Source organism: Vidua macroura, chromosome 6, assembly GCF_024509145.1.
Source record: "Vidua macroura isolate BioBank_ID:100142 chromosome 6, ASM2450914v1, whole genome shotgun sequence".
NCBI lineage: Eukaryota > Metazoa > Chordata > Aves > Passeriformes > Viduidae > Vidua > Vidua macroura.
Window position 1 is genome coordinate 46,763,972 of NC_071576.1, and position 18,546 is coordinate 46,782,517.

General features: G+C 37.7%; 1 protein-coding gene across 1 annotated transcript in view; it reads left to right on the plus strand.

Annotated features, from left to right (window-relative positions):
- Positions 1-354: 354 nt before the first annotated feature.
- Positions 355-18,546, plus strand: part of MUC6 (mucin 6, oligomeric mucus/gel-forming) — a 55,957-nt gene continuing 37,765 nt past the window's right edge. The window contains exons 1-2 of the mRNA XM_053980696.1: positions 355-406; positions 2,106-2,147. Coding sequence (XP_053836671.1) covers positions 355-406; positions 2,106-2,147 — 94 coding nt within the window. The remainder of the gene's footprint in view (positions 407-2,105; positions 2,148-18,546) is intronic.

An 18,546-nucleotide genomic window follows, 5' to 3' on the forward strand; every position in this document is an offset into this window, starting at 1 on the left:
CTTACTGGAGAATATAGAGATAATTGACAGGATGCATGCAAACAATTCTGAGCAAGTCCAAATAATTCCAGACATTTTTTTAGTTTTGGAGATGCTGGTATTTTAAGCAATACATAACAAACCAAAACAGTCTGCTAAGCCACAGAAAGAGATTTTTAGGATTTTGCAGTATCAAACTGACAGTTAGCAAGATTTTTTTGCAAGTAATTGGTTCAAATTATTTGGAACAATTGATAGACAAGGTGAGATCCTAGTATTTCCTCTAAGGGAAGGTCACAGGAAAGTAGAGACTGGTCTGCCTCAATACTTGGGAAATAGATGGAGCACCCAATCCTGGAATACATTTTAAGGGACATGAAGAACAAGGAAGCTCAATCAGGAGTAGCCAGCACTGATTTACTAGTGGGTAACTCTTCAGTAACAGATCCAACTCAAGTCTGTTTTGCCTGTGACAGCAACTGATGATTGATCTCTCCCCATCCTTATCTCAACCCATGAGCCTTTAACTATATTTTCTCTATGTTGTCCAGTTGAGGAGGGAGTGATAGAGCACCTGACATCCAGCCAAGGTCAACCTGCCACAAGTTCTTATTTCAGATGGGCAACACTTTGCTCTGAAAAACTCTCCAATAATTTCAGCATTTGCCACAAAGAAATACTGCCAAAACATGTCATGTAACCATTTTCTCCACATATGCTTTGCTTCAGACAATACAATTTTGTCCTTCAAACAAAATCTATAGAAATATCCTTTAGATACCTAGGTACAAGATGAGATAAACTTGTCTGTGAGACCAAAAGTGCAAAAAAAAGCCCATATGGAACTTGCAGAGATATCACAATCTGGTATCAACATCATCACTGAATGTAAATACTAAATAGTGACTCACTGACTGCTACCAATATGTAAACATACTCTATCTGTTGATTGCATAGTTAAGGTCCTGGAAAATCAGTTAAGAGTAAACATTTTAAATTTTACTGGATTTCTTGATATAAAAAATTATTGTTCTGGAGATTATTAACCTACTCAGAATCCTGTTTTTCAGAGATACCAAAGTCCTCGTTGACTCTCTTTGATTTGAAACAATAATACTTATAGTCAAGAAAAATTAAAAAACAAACAAGCATGTTTTCCCCTCTTTTTTCTTTTAAAACCTTTTAAAAAATCCCTTTATTTAACTTCTTAGTTATGGCCTAAAACTCATTAACTGATCCTTCCAGCACGTTATATTTAAATTGCATCAAAAAGATTATGTTTTTGATACCTCACTAGTAACTGGATTTTAAAGCAGAGCATATATAATTTTGAATAAACTACATCCAAAGAATTGAAGAACATGAAGATCAAAGTTTCAGTAATCAAAATAAATCAAATCAACACGTTCAGTCTAATACACTGCATGTACATAAATGCCCATTGTGTTTTATTAGTACTGAGACAGAAAACAGACACAGTTTTGAAACAAACTCCATTACGTCTACACAGGCCAGCATCACTGACAGACATCTATATTTTGGTATTAAAAAAATCCTGGCATTGCTCAATACCTGCCATTCCCACCTTGCTGCAGACACGCCCTGGGTGTACCCAGTCCCACCACACATTCTTTGACCCACTTTCAGTAAGGGGCCCCTGAGAGTGATGTGTTCAGGGGGCTCTGACAGACTGAGCACAGGCATTGTGGATGACAGATCACTGACCCCCAAAGAGGTGTCTGGGGGATACACTACCTGTCAGATCACATCAGCTCACCTCCCTACTGAATTTTTTCAAAGTACAAGACTCAGTACACAGTCTGTCGAATTGCCTGCAATTTAATGTGTATTTGACAGTATTCTGTCTCAAAAAAAGAGCAGCTGAGTAGTAAAGGAGAAAACTGCCTCCTTCTTTTCACCAGCTGCCTCTTGCACTAGGGCACTTCCATGCAAGCCTCTGGGCATCCACAGGGAAGGGAAGGTTTTGGAAGTTGGTGGGAAGAGGATTTTAGCTGAGCTCCATGAAAAGTGAGGGAGCCTGTAGGATTAATGAGGTCAGAGTCCTGAGCACCCACAGGGGGCTGTGCCCAGGATGGCTCAGGCCACAGGGGTTTGCTGAGGGGAAGGTGCGCCCCGAGTTAAAAGGCTGTGCTGTGAAGATGTTCTGGGTTTGTGTTTACAGTTTTCTCCCATTCTTTCAATTTTATTTCTAAATCAAAACCATTCTGCGTCTTATCTTTTAAAATGGTAATTTTTCTAGTCTGTTTTCCAGAAAAACTCACTTTTATTGAGAAGGTCACTTTAAATTCTTCACATAGTCGGGCTCCGCTTGCCCCAGCGCAGTGTTGAAGGCTGAGGTGCAGCTGGTTTTGGTTAAATCCTGAGGCCGGCAGGTGAAAGCACTCCAATTGCCGAATATGCCCCTCTGCTGAGGAGCACATTCAGCGCTGGTAGCTCGGTGAGCAGCTGCAGTGAGGGCTGGGCTCTATGTGAAGTGAGCCCGGGCAAGGGGCCGTGAAGTGCCGAGGCTTTGCACAACAAAGGGCCCGGGGACGTGCGGCCCAGGTGAGGGCACTCAGAGACACAACAGGTGTGATGACTCTGCTGGAAGACCTCAGACTGTCTGGGTGCACAGACTGTGAGGGTAAAACCTCGGGAAATCTTCTGGCGGACACCAGCTCGGGATGGTAGTTGTGTTGCTGTGCTGCGATTAAATTCTTGTAAGGATCCAGACACCTGGGACTCTGCTGTGGGGGAAGCAGGGATGAGCTGGTAAGGAAACCTTGTCTGACTGTGTACAGAGTGTGGGGTGTGCAGGGTGCCCATGCGGTCACCGGAGCTCCTTAGCGATCCTGAGTCACAGACAATTCCTGTAGGATGGGGAATGTTATAGCTGATGTTTTCAATGACACTAAATTCGTAAGTCGTCTTCAAATAAGACTACGCTACCAGGAAGTTGAGACACTTTTTTTTTTCTGCTAAAAGGGTCCTATGAATTGTCTAGAATAGACTGAGTATGGTGTTTGGATAATTTTCCAGGGAAATGCTGAAAAATTATGTGAGTCATTGCATCTTGAGAACTGATTCTGTAGTTTATCATTTGCTGTGTTTTTGCAGTAGTTCTGAGTTGCTGGACACAACTTCTGGCTAACAGCACTGTTTTGTGTGGTAGCTGGGTCTGCTGCATTTCACACAGCTGAAGTGATCAGCCATTCTCTTTCAGGAGAACCTGCCCTAAAGGCATTTCATTTTCAATTAATGGGTTAAAATAGTCTGAACTCACCAGATGGTTTCTTAATCAGGCATCCCCTTCATGCCTACATAAACCTATATTGCTGCTGGAACTTTGAGATTCATCCTCAAGACTTGAATCTGTCTGAATATGCCAGAATAGCATAGTCATAATAGATTTTCATGGGTAATGAATGATCAATGTTCAGTATAATGTTCAGTAGCATGGGAGGTTCCAAAAGGAAGAGTTTAGTAGTCATTGGAGAAAGAGATGCTCTTTAGCAGTGTATTTTACTCCATACCAACCACAAACAAGCTGCTACAGCTGTACTTACAGCTGGGTTTGGTTTGGGGAGTTGAGGTGGGGTTGCATTTTGGGTTTGTGTTTTTTATTCCACTGAGGAATTGTTCTGAGTATGCACATGCATATTTTTTTGAGTTAGAGGCAATACTATTGAGTAGCAGATTTTAATGCTTCAGGTCCATCTAGGTAGGGATGTCACACATGAAAATATTGCTGATAGGACCATCAAAAGTCCTGATTTGTCACATTAGAAAGAATAGAATCACATCTCAGGAGCTTACTATTTTTGGATGCTTCTTCCTACTTACGGATGGGGGTATTCACAGAACTTCAGTGTCACAGAGGTAGGGAAAAAATTCAGCTTTTTTTCCAAATCTGAAGTAGAGCCTGTTAAAAATTAGGGAATCAAGAAAACTGTACAAGCCTAATGTTTGGATTTTGACTCTAGGGCATTGGGAGTTGAGTTTACCTGATCTGCTCTCATATAGAGCATGTCATATAGGTCAAATCTTAAAGTTGCTCAGGAGTTTTTTTTCCTTATATGATCCTAAAGTAAGGTTATCAACAAAGCATGGTGCTGTATATAAGATCACAAGTCACAGAGGCTTCATAACTGCCTTGTTAATAGAGCTCTTTGTAATTTCCACAAATTCTTATGCTGCTGCTTTGGTTTTATCTACATTAGATACAATAAGAACAGTTTGTGTGGGGTATCAGGCAAAAGTCCCCTGAATCAGTGAGATTTCTACTCAGTAACAATTTTTAGCCACGAGTCTCATGGTACATTACTGGTCTTTATGTGGATCATTACTACTGTCAGATCCAGAAAGAGTTACGTTGATGATCTTCTATGTCTCCCAGGTCTGCAGAAGACAGCTGGGGAAACCATTATGTTTATTTTTAAATCTATTTTCTTTCATAATATGGACATTTTAGATGCTGATACTTAGCAGTACATGCTTTAGCAATGATGAGAGTTTCTTATCTTTCCTTCTTTGTTAGTAGCCATGAATGGACATTGCCTTTGGCAGAACCAATAGCATGACTTCTCTAAATCCAGATGCTTCAAAATAGGCCAAATACATGAAAAGGATAGATGTTGCATCTTCAGTAAAAACAAGCAATCAAAAACCCAGAGTCACCTTCCATTTGTGTATTCTTTTATATTTGACTTCACTAAAGAACATTGTTGTAAATATTTCAAAACCTCAAATGCTCAAGGAAATCCTGATGTGGTAAATCATGCTTATGTCATTGTTGAGATATCTATTGAGTTTGGTGCTTGCTGATGAGAATTTAACCATGGTAATTGAACTACTTTCTGCTGATCCTTTAGGATTTAATTTAGCAAGTAGGCACTTGCAACTATTGCAAATAGGCAATAGTTTAGCACTATTCAAGTGCTAAATCTTGAACAACACACAATATTATGTTCACATCTAGTTAAAAAAAATTGAGAATTATAACCTTAGCAATACAACACAGTGTAGCAATGTAGACAGTGTCTGAAGCATTTTGCTGCTTTTATCTGTAACTCTGGAAAAAAACTTGCATGCAGGGACAGGTTTATAACATAAGTGTGCCTTCAGCAGTCCAGTGGATCCCCTGTTGGACTTATTGTTAGGAAACCAATTGTGGAAGAATGATCGTGTAAGTTATTAGTGTCCTCAACCCAGATTGTCAGGACTATGGTCACAATTGTTATCTTGTTTGATCCAAGACAAAGTTCTTTCCAAGTAAGGATCCATTGTCAGGGTTTATCCCCAGCTGCTAATCAAGTACCACAAAGCTGCTCACTAACTTCCCCCTGCCTCTGCTCTGCCACGGGATGGGTAGGAGAGTCAGGGAAAAGAAAAAACCCTGCAAACTCTTGGGTTGAGACAATAGTAATTTAATAAATGAAACAAAATATAAGTGTGCTAATTCTAAAAATTAATACTGATGCTATGTTACATTAATAATAAAATTTGGGAAGTACCCAACCAAACAAGTGATACAGAATATAGTTGCTCACTATCCAATACCCACCCTGTCCTCAAATGGTGACTGTACCCATCCGTATAACTCACTTCAGTTTATATGCTGAATATGATGTTCTATGGTGTGGAACATCCCCTTGGCCACTTCAGGTCAGCTGTCCCAGCCATGTTCCCTCCAGCTTCTTGTGCACCTCCTCACTGGCAGAGTGTGAGAAATTGAAAAGTCCTTGACCAAGCGTAAGTGCTGCTTAGCAACATCCAAAACATCAGTTTGTTTTCAACATTGTTCTCATGCTAACTCCAAAACACAGCACTGTACCAGCTACTAAGGAGGCAACTAGCTCTATCCCAGCCAAAACCATGACACCCATGATGCAGGTTGCCTTAGCCGAGTTTCTTGGTGTATCATGGAGTTGCCACATGCCATTGTAGAAAACAGTAGAAGCCTCTATTTCCCAACAGCAGCCACCCCCCTGCTCTCATTTGTGAGGAGAAAGGTCATTCAGGTTTAGCCATTATAAAAAACTGCTGGAAAACACCATTTTCTCTCACCTGTGTTTATCATCATTGCAAACAGAAGAAAATAGAGGAAGAGACAATTAGGGCTGACAAAACCAGCAGAAATATTTTCACAGTTATTAATGTACTTCTGCTGAGTATAACACTTTGTAGCTTGCAGCCCTCTGCAGAAAACCTGCCTCTATCAGTATAGGCTGTAATAAATATATTTATTTATAATGTATAATTTATATAAATTCTCAGATAGCAATGAGTGGCTACAAACAGTTCTTTCTGTTGTCTCCCATTGGATATAAGGCTGCTAAATATCTTTCCAACAAATGGCATGGTCTTTTCATTGCTTGACTGAAATAGAGGATAATAAACTGAACACAAATTTTTTGTGGTATGGGAAATGATAGCCAATGAAAAATGCTGCAGAGCACCTCATCAGTCAACTACAAGTATATCACATATCCTTTGTTACCTGTGCTGCCTTCCCATACAGTTTCAAATCCAGAACCTGCCTTTCAGCAGATTCTCTTGTCTGAATTCACTGTTCAGAAAGCTCTGGCAAAAGGCTGTAATCCTCAGCAATGCTCTCCTACCAAATTGGCAGCATTTTCAATAAGCTGACATTATACCTCAATGAGCTTACCTGAGAGCAAGAGAGGACTGCTCTGATGCCTGCTGCTTGCCGCGCATCATGTGCCAGCACTGACCTCAGCTTTCCTAAGGTGTTTATTAAACACCAGCTCTTTAAACAAGAGCCCCACTGCTACATCTTTCTCACCTTGGGGAAGAATGAGAGATTGAACCTGGCAGATGCATCGTCTTTTTTTGTAGCACATTACTGTAAGAAAGCAAGATCATAAGTATGATGCAGTAGCAGTTAGTAGGAATTCAATATGATGTTGGAAACTCAATTCTTAAAATTGAGTGTGTGGGAAGCCCACTTTTTATATCAAGCTTAGCAGAAGTCAATGAGGATGCTCTAGGAATTAAATTTCCTTGCACCTATATTTTCAGTTCTTGCAGGATAAGGGACAGCACAAAGGTTCTCCCATTCTTTTCTGACTGTATGAAACATCTCACATTGTGATGTCTGCTTCTTACTGAAAAATCCATAGTCTGCCAAACCCTAGGGTAACCAGAAACATGCTTATCAGTGAGGGCAAGGAATACATGACATTTCCTGCACATTTATATAGGCACCACTTCACCACATCGTGAGAGAGTGTAGTAAAGTAATTGGTAAGAGCATATGTAAACATTGTAAGCTCTAACTTTCCAGGTGAGATCAATGAAACACAATTACATTAAATTCTTTCTGGAAATGTGTGGAACATTGATATATACGATAAAAGAATACCTAAAGTTCCACATTATTTATTTTTTTATTTTCTTTATTGTCTTTACATTCTGGTACTTCTCAGATATGAATATTCCACTGCTTTTGAGGCTTAGAAAATATTACCTTAAAAGTACATGCGAGTTTTATCGTAGAATTCAGCAACAGCCAGCATTCATGGGTGTATTCATTTTTTATTTAATTGAAAACATGTAAACAGAGGCGTAGTTCAGGTTGCCAGATTCCCCACAGGCAGTTTTGAGTTCTTGTATTCTCAAGCAAATATTCTGCTGATACTTGGTTGAAAAATTAAGGAAAGTACTCAATATAGAGCTCAGCAGCCACAGACCTTGGAACTACTGTGAGGTTAACTCAAATGGAATTACTAACCTCATACCAGAATTGTGTCAGTGGAACAAAACCTGCCCCTGCCTTTTTTTTCCCATGCTTTGGCCCATACTAAGTACTTTGATTGGTCAAAGTTTTCAGTTCTGTTTAAAGCTGTCAGTCTGATAGCAGCACAGTTCTCTGAATTCACTAAAAACTAGTCAAAAGAACAGGATGTATAGGTATATACATATAATATGTGTATGCATACCATACATATATACATTTATACACACAGTAAATATTAACAGGTGGAGTTGTTACAACTGGAGTTGTTACAGCATTTAAGTCATCTAATTTATTTGGATAAGATCTTAGATTGATTTAACAATGTATATTTTGATTTTCTTAGTAATCAGGACATTGCATCTTAGAAAACACATCTGGCAAATATCTTGCTTATATTGGATTGTAGATAGGTAACACGTGTGCATGTTTTGTGATTAGCCCCTCTGCTTGTTCTTAAACTGAACAATGAGATACTAGAGATTTCAAGTCAGCAATTAATGGAATGGGACATTTACCTGAAAGGAGAGTCTAAAACTAAAAAAAAACCTGGAGAACAACTCATAGAGAGTATCTACTACTAAGTGTTACTTTGAAGAAAAACACAAGGGAGTAGCCCTAATCACAAGTGTAAGGACTAAAGTCTGGATCCTACTGAAGCTCTATGAAATAGTCCTTTATATTTGTCCTATAAATTTGTATATGAGACAATGACCACCTGACCCAAGGGAAGAAAATCCAAGCTTGAGATAATAAAAATATAACTGCGTGGCACAGTGCAGCAATTCAGTGCTATATTGTGCTGAGTTTAAAAACTGGGCAGTGTATTTGTCAAATTGAAACTGCCAAATAAAAGTGATTTAATGTTTAGTTTTCATTTTCCAAGTGATTCCAAGTGATCCATAGTTTATTATGTTTAATGTTCCTTAGGAACATCATAGTATTAAAAGTGCATGTTAACTTAATTACACAGAACTTTCAAATAGTGGGGGATTTTATCATGAGCAAAAACTGTTCTTTCTGTACCAGTGTGACTGATAATAATATGGAGATTTCATTACATGCACAGAAGCAAAGAGCTTTCAGGACAGAATATGTAGCATTTATTTACGTGAAAAATGAGGGCAAATCTTTGTGAGAAAGTAAGAGTGCTGACATCTTTATTCTACATTAAGATAAACATTAACTGGCTGCCAGTCTCTCCATGCAATGAGGTCTTAATATATTAAATAGTCAGCTGACAGAGAGAGACATGACACAAACACAGCTGTCTGCCCTCAGAGACCAAGAAGATGTAGAGTTGCAAGTTGCAGCTGCAATTCTGTAACGTTTGAATAATCAAATGTAAAGACACGCAAAAGTGATGTAAGCTGTTAATCGTTGTTCTTGTATGATTTCTATCAGTGCATTCTTGTTATGATTCTCCCTACAGAGTGCTTTCTGCCCATGGGGAAAATAGCCACACTGTCCCTTGTATCTGAAACTGTGAATGGAAACTGCCTCCATCAATCCCTCCACACTTACCTTTGGTTCATTCTTCCAATAACTTAATTTCTTTAGAAATGGAAAGAGGTTTTCAAATTTGAGAATAAGATGTAAGTCATGATTTTCAAATCTATTCTACCACAATTCAAACATCTGTGAGATTCCGAACTTTGGAAAAGTGACTACAGTGGCTGTTTATGTTTGTTTGAGTTTTTTTTTTGTTTTTTTTTTTTAAATCCAAGTCAACCAAAATGCATAAAAGAAAAAGCATCAGAATATATAAAGTAAAAGGTAAACACAAGTTTATGCTTGACTTTATTATCTTAGCAGATATGTTATATTAGCATCAGTTGGAGACTTACCTGTTCTAAAATGCACACACATTAAAGAACAAGTTAAACATGGATTGCTACTGACGTCCTGTTCCCAGCTCTTAATATTTGTGTAAATACAGGTTCTATTTTACTTCCTTACCAGTAGAGGTGAAAGCTTGTACTTAATGAATTCCTGCTTCACACAATGTATTTGCTTTTCATGCTGTATCTGGTAACAAAATCTATCTGATTATTAAATTAACAGAGCTGTGATGTAAAAAGAAGCAAATAATTTTATATTTTCCAAGCCTGGTTTGAACATTAATTACAAATTACAAGTTTAGCTTAGTTGTGTGGCAATTATGAGTACAGCAATTAAGAAAACTTAGGATGTTTTAAATAACTTACTGAACTGAGTTCTAACTAAGCTAGAAACATTTGAGCCACAGCTGCTTTCATGTGTAATGCTTTCCATTCTTTTTCTGGTTAGTATGGAGTCAAAGTGAATTGTGCCCAGGAGAAGAGCTGATGTAGGATACTCCCTGATCTTCCCTTATAGAAGGAATACTGACTCATTGGTAAAGCCTAAATGCGCAAAAAAAAAAAAAACACCACACTCAAAAAAACAACTGACCTGTGCTTTTACCAATTTTTGTCCATCAGATAAATGTTCTCCATGTTAATGTAACTCAGAAGAAAAATATAGGTTAGTAATTATAAAAGTAAAATCAAATTGGTTTCAACATTTTCTATTAAGGGGGAAAAAAAGGAGCCCTCCAAGTCTGGATTTAGTTCAGCACAGAGTCTGATCTAACTCTAGACTTTATATGAGGTCATCATTAATCTTTTTTCTCTCTACTAGAAGCAAATGAAAATGAGAGAATCAGTCTTCCTCTGCAGATTCCTTAATCACTAGGAGATAAGATAGGCCATAAGAGAATCTGCACAGAATTTTGTTCATGATCATAGTGTTGGAGAGAAATTTTAGTTAAAAAGTCAAAGGGAGACAAACATGAATAGAGGTGACAGTCCTCCTATGGTTTCTTTCCACAGTCCTATTATTCTGTTCTCTCCTGTCAGCTCTGTAGCTAAAATGACCAGAATTCAGGATTCTTATAGAACAAAGTGTGCAGCCCAGACCACTCCAGAGATCAGAATGCAAACCAATTTGAGTCCAGCATTAACAACAGAGGATTCAGAAGCAGGAGAAGAGTGTGGGAGTTGAGAGCAAGTCGAGTTTGTCTTCCCAGACAGGGAAGGGGAACACGGTATCACAGTAGCAGACCTTGTTTTGTTTTGTGTGGTTTATTTTTTCCCCCAAAATGGTTTTACTCCAGAAACACTTGAAATATTTTGTCCCTGTCCTCAGGGCAGCGGATACGCTTCAGGGAACTGTGGGAGTGGTGGCTTTGTCAGCCTCTGGTGTTGGCAGGACATAAGGAGTGAACTGCAGCAACCCAGGTCCCCACAGCTACAGTATCGGATATTCATCACAGGTAGTGCCAGAGGCATGAAGCCAATGCGAGGAGGTCTCAGGCCATTGTCCCCAGCAAATTATAATTAGAAGTTAAGTACCAACCAATGAAGTCTTTACCACTTTTAGAGACATGAGTTTGAAATTATTTTCTGCATTTTTTTTTCCTAACAGGTTATGGGAAAGACTTGACTGTACAGTCATTTAAGTTCAAAAGTACTTTTGGAACAGTGAAAGAGTGCAGTTAGTTATTTCTTAGTTTGTATTCACTTTCATCTTAAAGCCAGAAATTACATACTCTCTAGCACCTATGGTCAGCATGTATTTGCATATTGCAACCAACCATAATTTACAATGATAAATGGAATTTTGCATTTAAATATCTGTAGGCAGCTACCTGAGGACAGCAGAGATTGTTCCAACTGAATGGCAGCCCTGACAGTCTATTCAGTAGCATTTTTTTCTGGTTGTGTGTGAGGTATCTACTTCAAAGGTATGAAGAAAATAAGTTTTCTTGATTCTGGTGACCAAAAGGAAAGCAGATAGTGTGGATTTCTATTAAAACAATAAGGTGGATTATTTAGTGTCTGGTAGCAAAATCACCCTGGGCTTCTTTTAGGTACTGTTTGGGGAAGGAGTTTAAGTGTACAAAATGTAGGAAGAAGAGCAGCTGGAAAGGCACACAGCATTAAATACCAGGAAGTTCTAAAGCTGGGACATAGGCTGAGGATGAGGGATAAGCTGGTCATGATTTTTTTGTGCATACTTCTCAGCCAAAAATTTCTTATTTACCATAATTGGAACATTCTCAGAATATGTATCTGTTTTACTGCCGGTTTCTTTGGAAAGCATCTTGGCAAAAGAGACAACCAGCTGGCCATGTGGTACCTGCCAGCTACTCACACAACTAGACAGGAGCCCCTGGTGGGTGCCATAAGCGTAGCCCAGGGAAGCTGCACTCAATGTGATCTTCTGCTCCCTGGCTACATTGCCTGAAAGACAAGGATGAGAAACAGCAAGAAAAAATGGGAGCTTGTTTTCTTCTGTTTAGCACATTAATGCCAGTTAGGTTGTGCTTTTGGTTTATTTTTAAAATTGGAATGGTAATGGAATTGCTTCGTGTAAGGTAAGCACCACTAACAGAAAATAAATAGTGTTACCTTGAGACAATCTATACCAAAAAAACCCCAAAATTTCCAAACTGAAATTTTACAGCTCATTGGATTGTAGATAGAAACCAAGGTTGCCCTGCCAGTTTTAGTGAATGTCTCAGTCATAAAGGATAAAAGATAACCCAGTTGATTTCAAGAGCCTTATTTTATGTCATTCTGATACAGCATTTATGAGACAATAAATGTTATGTTCATCATACATATATTATTCAATCATTCATATTTTAAAACAATTACTTGAAGGCTGGGCATCCAAAATATTTTGGAAGTTAAAGTACAGATGATTAATAGTGTCATATTAAAACAATTTATCTTAAAATTATTCAAAATTTGAATGAGACACGAAATCAAATTTCAGAGCTCAAAGACAAAACCCACCAGCTCAGCTGTTGTGTCAGATTGCTATATCTATAAAGCCTGTATCTTTACATTCCACTAAGAGCAATGGAAATTTACAGGCTTCCAAAGCTGGAAATGACTTGTACACCCACAGGGACTAGGGGTAATCAAATGCTATATTTTGGTCTGACTCTTTATAAAGATATGTAGCTATTTGTTCAAGAAATATGTGAGGCTGCTAAAATAATATACAATGAGTATATTACAGGAAGTAGAATGTTTTCTTGGCAATCTGCATAAAAGCATCAAAATATTCTGTAATTGATATACCTAAAAATTCCTAGAGTAATTAAACTGTAGACAAGATAGTCTATTACTTAAAGTGTTATAACTGTCTCAATTTGCATAATATCTGTCTTACATAAATTCCTTTGACATTTTAAAAATCTTTCAGAAGTGTACATGATGCTGGAAACTAAACTGTATTTCAATATTGAGAAACTGTTAATGGATACTAAATATGGCCACAACAATCCCTGCTCTCCTGTACAACAGCAGTTTCTAACAAATTTCTAAACCAATTATAATTATTAAATGGAAAAAAAAACCCATATTAGTTAGAGGCATCATTATCTCACTACAGCTGGGCATGCAGTTTTTCACAAAGCTCTTCCATGTAAAATAATTATCTATGTACTGTGAACTCAGTCACTTCTCACAGTCCTCAAGCAAATGCTTTTTTCTTGGTCTGGAGTCCTGACTTAATTGCAGTTGTGGATGGATGCTTTTGATTAACTGTGTTCACACCATCATTGGATGTCTCCATAAAATAATAACTTGCTGAATCATAAGTATTTAGACTGAGTGACTGAAATTCCTTCCAGGAAAGCTGAAGGTAATAACTTTATTCTGACTTCTCAGACAGAATGAGTTCAGCTCAGAATGTTGCTACAAATACAGGGAACTGAAAACAACAATATTTTGGGTAAATATTTGTAATAACTTTTGTCAATATGTGCATTTCTTGAGAATTTTGTAAGCTTCATATAGTAAAGACATAAAAGGTTTCAGTAAACATAAAGGCTACAGAAAAAAGCTTGAAGCCATGATAATGGAAGAGGAAAATTAACTGTTACCAGTAATCTTAATGCCATGGTCTCAGTCTGCCACCTTTGATAGTAAAAGTGATGCTCGCAAGTGCCCAGCTCTTCAAATGAGGAAGTCATGAAATACTCATTGATGTCAGCTGTTTTAATTTATTACTGCTTGACAGAAAGACTATGAAAATGTATTACAAAAAAAAATCCTATTTGACAACAGTGATGAATTTTTTTTCTCTTCTGTCAGAGAAAGGTAAATTTCTGTCTGACACTATCAGTTACCAAGTTTGAGTTGCTAGGGAGCACTGTAGTCCGTTATCTTCATAAAGAAGATGCTTCTTAGAAGTGGAAAAAATGAAATTATGTTTTAGATTTCTTTATTTCTGGCAAATCAGCTCTAAGTTTTAGATTAATGTAATATCTACAGTTGTGAAATCTTAATTATATATTTATCGTAGTATCAGTCTGGTTTGAGGCTGTATTGAGAACTTACTATTTTTCACCTGGATCATGATTTTCAGAAGTGACAAGTGATTTTGTTTGTTTACTTTAGGGCTTTCATAAGGCAGATGCAGAAAATTTTCAACAGAAATTTTTAAATTTAGGGTCTTGGTTCTATTAATTTAGTGTTGCTGTTCTACCAACAGCCATATGCTTCATCCACCTTCTGTTGCTGGGGAGAGGATAGGGGAGTTGTAAGGGGGAAAAAAACAACCGTGAAAACCAAAAAGGCAGACCTTCATGTCAATTAAAATTTAATGTTCTCATTTTAATTATGAGCACATTGAGCTATGGCTGAAATTATGTTAAGTTGCTGTCTTTCCCGGGCTTCTTCCCACCACTCAGAAGAGGTAACAGAATTTCCCTTCCCCTTCACTCCCCTGGCCTGACCTTCCCTCACCTTTCCTTACCTTCCCTTCTCTGACCCTTAAAGCACTGCCCCTGGATGCTGGAAGCACAGGGAAGCACCAGGGCATGCACAGTGTTGGCAGCTGTGGGCATGGTTTATGATCTGGTTGTTGTGATATTGGTGGGGATGACAGGGCAGGCACCTCTTGTGCAGGCAGATTGCCAAGGAAAAGGCCCCATCTATTCCCACTTTCTTCAGAGGCTCACCTGCTCAACTCAGTATTGCATAGGTGAAAACAGGAAAGGCTGAAGAAATTCCTATAGAGAGATAACCCGTGCATTTTATATTTTATAGGGAAAGTTTTCTTGTATCGAGACTGTATTTTCCACAAGCAATTATTTTGCTAATGAAAAATGACAGGATCAAGAAAATTCTTGTTTTACTGTCAAATCAGTGGTGGCAGTGATGTTTTGAACATATCCAGTGCACTCAACATTTCACCTCTAATGTGGAGAGATTCAAGTGTAACAGAAGTGGAATTGATGTGTGATGTGGGCAGGAAGGTGGAGATTAACTTGTGGAAGTTTCCAAAGTACCACAGTGCAATAGTCCACCCCATTTTGGAACAGAGTTTGCCCTCTGCCCTTGGCAGTGCTAAGGTGGTGGGCAAGGGCGTACTTAGTTCCCTTGCATAATCAGGAAATCAGTTGTGCCATGGACCTCTTTACCCAGCCAAAGTTTATCAGTTTGCTTAAAAAGTCACACAAGGGAGAGATGGACACAATCACCCAGGAGAGTGAATGGAAGTTAATGAAAGAAGAGTTAATACAAAAATCTGAGTTCTGTATCTCGGTTCATTCATGTCTTACCATCTTTTATTCACACAGTCTTTTCAGCACTTCCAAAACTCCTGCTCTTCATTCTTCCACTTTGTGTGCTGGTCCAATATTATTCCTTTTCTTATCAGCTAGTGATCATAATTTGTGTGTTATTTGTCTTTTTGCTTTTGGTTATAATACGAAATTTGTTCAGTGAAGGCAGGTAAAAGTGTTTGAGCTGCTACAAATAGAAGCCATTATAAAAACCTTGTAAGAATGATAATTAACTGGGGGAGGTTTGCATTTTCTTTTTTCTTCTTTTTCTAAGTGGCTTTTAGGTGTGTTGAACTTGATAAAGAGGAGATCCTGTTGGACGGGTACTCTGCTGTTACAATTTCTGCAAGCTGTGGGAATGAGGGAGGGCATTGCAATTCTATATATAAGGCATCCAAGCTTGAAGAGGGCAGCCTAGAAAGTGGCAGCATTGGCACTACCTGCTTGGAACAGAGGGGAGTACTGAGAACACTGCCCAGGCAGGGTGTGCATCATGCTCCCAACTCTGGTACTGCTCATCTTCTGCAGTTTCCTGCACTCTGCTGGTAAGTCCAAGGTGCCTGGGCTCCTCTTGGTACATGACTTGAAAGAAAATTGCAGTATGACATCACGAGAGGTTCGGGTTTTGTTCTCCTTTCCCACAAACTGCAGAATTCAGTTTACACATTTTCTTCTTTTTTGCTTCATCTTAAAACACGACAGGTTATTTTATAAATACATGACTGAAATAAAATAATTCATTCTTCACTATTTCAGAAAGTTGATCATTGATTTGTTGGATCCTTCCCTAAAACTTATTCCCTAGTTACAGGGAATATTTTTAATGGACTTTTGTTGTGTTTCTGAGTTGCCAAGTGCCTTCATCTTTCAGGTGTTCATGATCTGGTGTCCTAGCGATGTCATTGCAGATATATATTGTATATATTCTGTGTGGAGTGATAATCAAAATAATTTTTCTTTGTTATGTAAACAGCAAAAACCATTAAGTATGAGCTATGTGATGGCATTTCTTTTTTGAAGAATGATGTGGTAGAAAGAATCCTGTGCTGGAAAACAGGCAAATGGTTCTAGTCTAAAAAATTTACATGACTCTTGATGTATTCCTCCATGTATTATTCTGTACAATCCTTCAGTCTTTCTAAGAAGTCTTTTTTGATCCAACCCACCTGTATACCAGATGAATGTGTAATTTCTGAAAGATTTCATAGGTAAGTTCATTGTCTCTGTAGCTGCTCAGCCGCCTTACTCATTATTCTTCCTGTGCTGTTATCAGTGTGTTTCTTGAGAATAAGCCTTTTTTGCCATGGTTTGGCATGGCTTAAGACTTTTTTTTTAATCTCTTCTGTATATTCTCTTTAATTACCAGTTATTACAGTTAGAATTTCAATAAAAGATTTCAAGCTGCTAAAAAGCATACTCACTTGCTTTTGGTTAAACAAAGTTAAATTTATTTCTTCTGTATTGTGTTTACTACATTTAATGAATCATGTAGTTCAAATTGCATGGGAACGTTTATTGCTCTTAAATCAATTACTTAAACTGTAGCATGAAAATAATTAAAATATAAGTAACTCAACCCTTTAGTAAATCCTCAGAGCCAATTTCTAACCTCAGCTGTATTGTTATAAATCAGGTGTAACTCCATTCACTGTATTAGCACCATTGTAACCAATATCAAGTCAAGTACCTGAACGTGGGTCCTAACCCCAGGTTTTGCTGCCTGCAAGAGCAAAATCTTCATCTACATGACTTCCTATTTCAGATAATAGATGTATTCATATAAATGCAATCAAATACAAAATTGCTGTAGATACTTACACAGCCACAGGCTTTACATGTAAACTTGGTAATCCCAAATCAGAACTTTTTCTACAAAGTAGTAAACTGATTTTAAAGATAAAAACACTAGAATCAGGATCTAGAAAATTCTTACAGAGCAGTTTTCTCCTTTGGGATGTGTCAATATTTCAGGTCCTTGGAATGCCTCACAAGATTGAGACTGTGAAAGCAAACAGATTTCATTCTGTCAAGGAAAGATCTGAAATCAGGCAATTTCTGGATGTTGATTTGTACATTCTTAAATTGGACAACATGCAGGGTGCTCATTGTTTTGAACTTTAGATCCAAGTGTTGTTTCCTTAGAATGAGTCAGACCAAAGCCGGGATTTAATGCTCTTCTTCATGGATCTGCATCCAAATTCTGTAGCTGAGTCTGTCTCTAGGTAGAAATGTAAATATTGATTGTAAGGACATATATTTGATGTGTAATATGATGGAAAGTGATTAAAAAAAGAAAATTGGTAAACATGCTTGAGTAAAAAAAAATCTACAGAAGTTTGAAACCTGATTAAAAGTGTTAGTTGCAGCCTTTTCTTAATAAGAGATGCTGATTCATTGATTAAATTCAGCCTTCACCCATTTAGCTATTTCAATAATCAAAACTGCATGGATCCTTTTGAGAGGTTTGTGTATAGTCATACTTTTTCTTATGAAGTATGTAATGAGAAAGGCACCTTGATTTATGCTGTTCACATATCTGTTTGCAAGAGACAAAAGGAGGTAAAAATTTCATACTGAAGAGAAATCATCATGAACATGTGCAAATGATAACTCGTATTACAGCTACAGCTCTACCAGTACCCTCAGTGTTAAGTTTAATTTTAGGCTTCTATCATTTGTTTGAAAGTTCTGGTCCTTTCCAGAACATCTCACATTTCAACATTTCTGTTTGGCTCCAATTAGAATAGAAAAACTGAACCTTTTACAAAACAGAGATTTTAAATTATTTCTGCAAGTTGGAAGTACAAAGATTTCATTTCAATGTTTTGTTTTCATTTGTTTATCTGATGTGAAATACTTTGATTGAAGCCATTACAACATGAAATTGTATTTTCCCATAGGGATGTTTCATAGTAACCAGAGTATAGGAACAAAATTACTTATTTCTTCATAGTAAGTCATGTTCCCTGGTTTGTACTGCTGCCATGAACTAGACAGGCTGGCCTCACAGAAACTGCACTTCCACAGATATCAATCTCAAGGAAGTTGGCCAGATGGAGAAGAGTGGGAATTGGAAGTAAAACCTTCCTTTATCCAAGAGAAGTGAAACTCTAGTTAAAGTTCTACTGAGATAATTCAAAATAAGTATTTCTGTTGAGATAATTCAAAATAAGTATTTAATATAATTTCTCAAAGGAAAACAGAA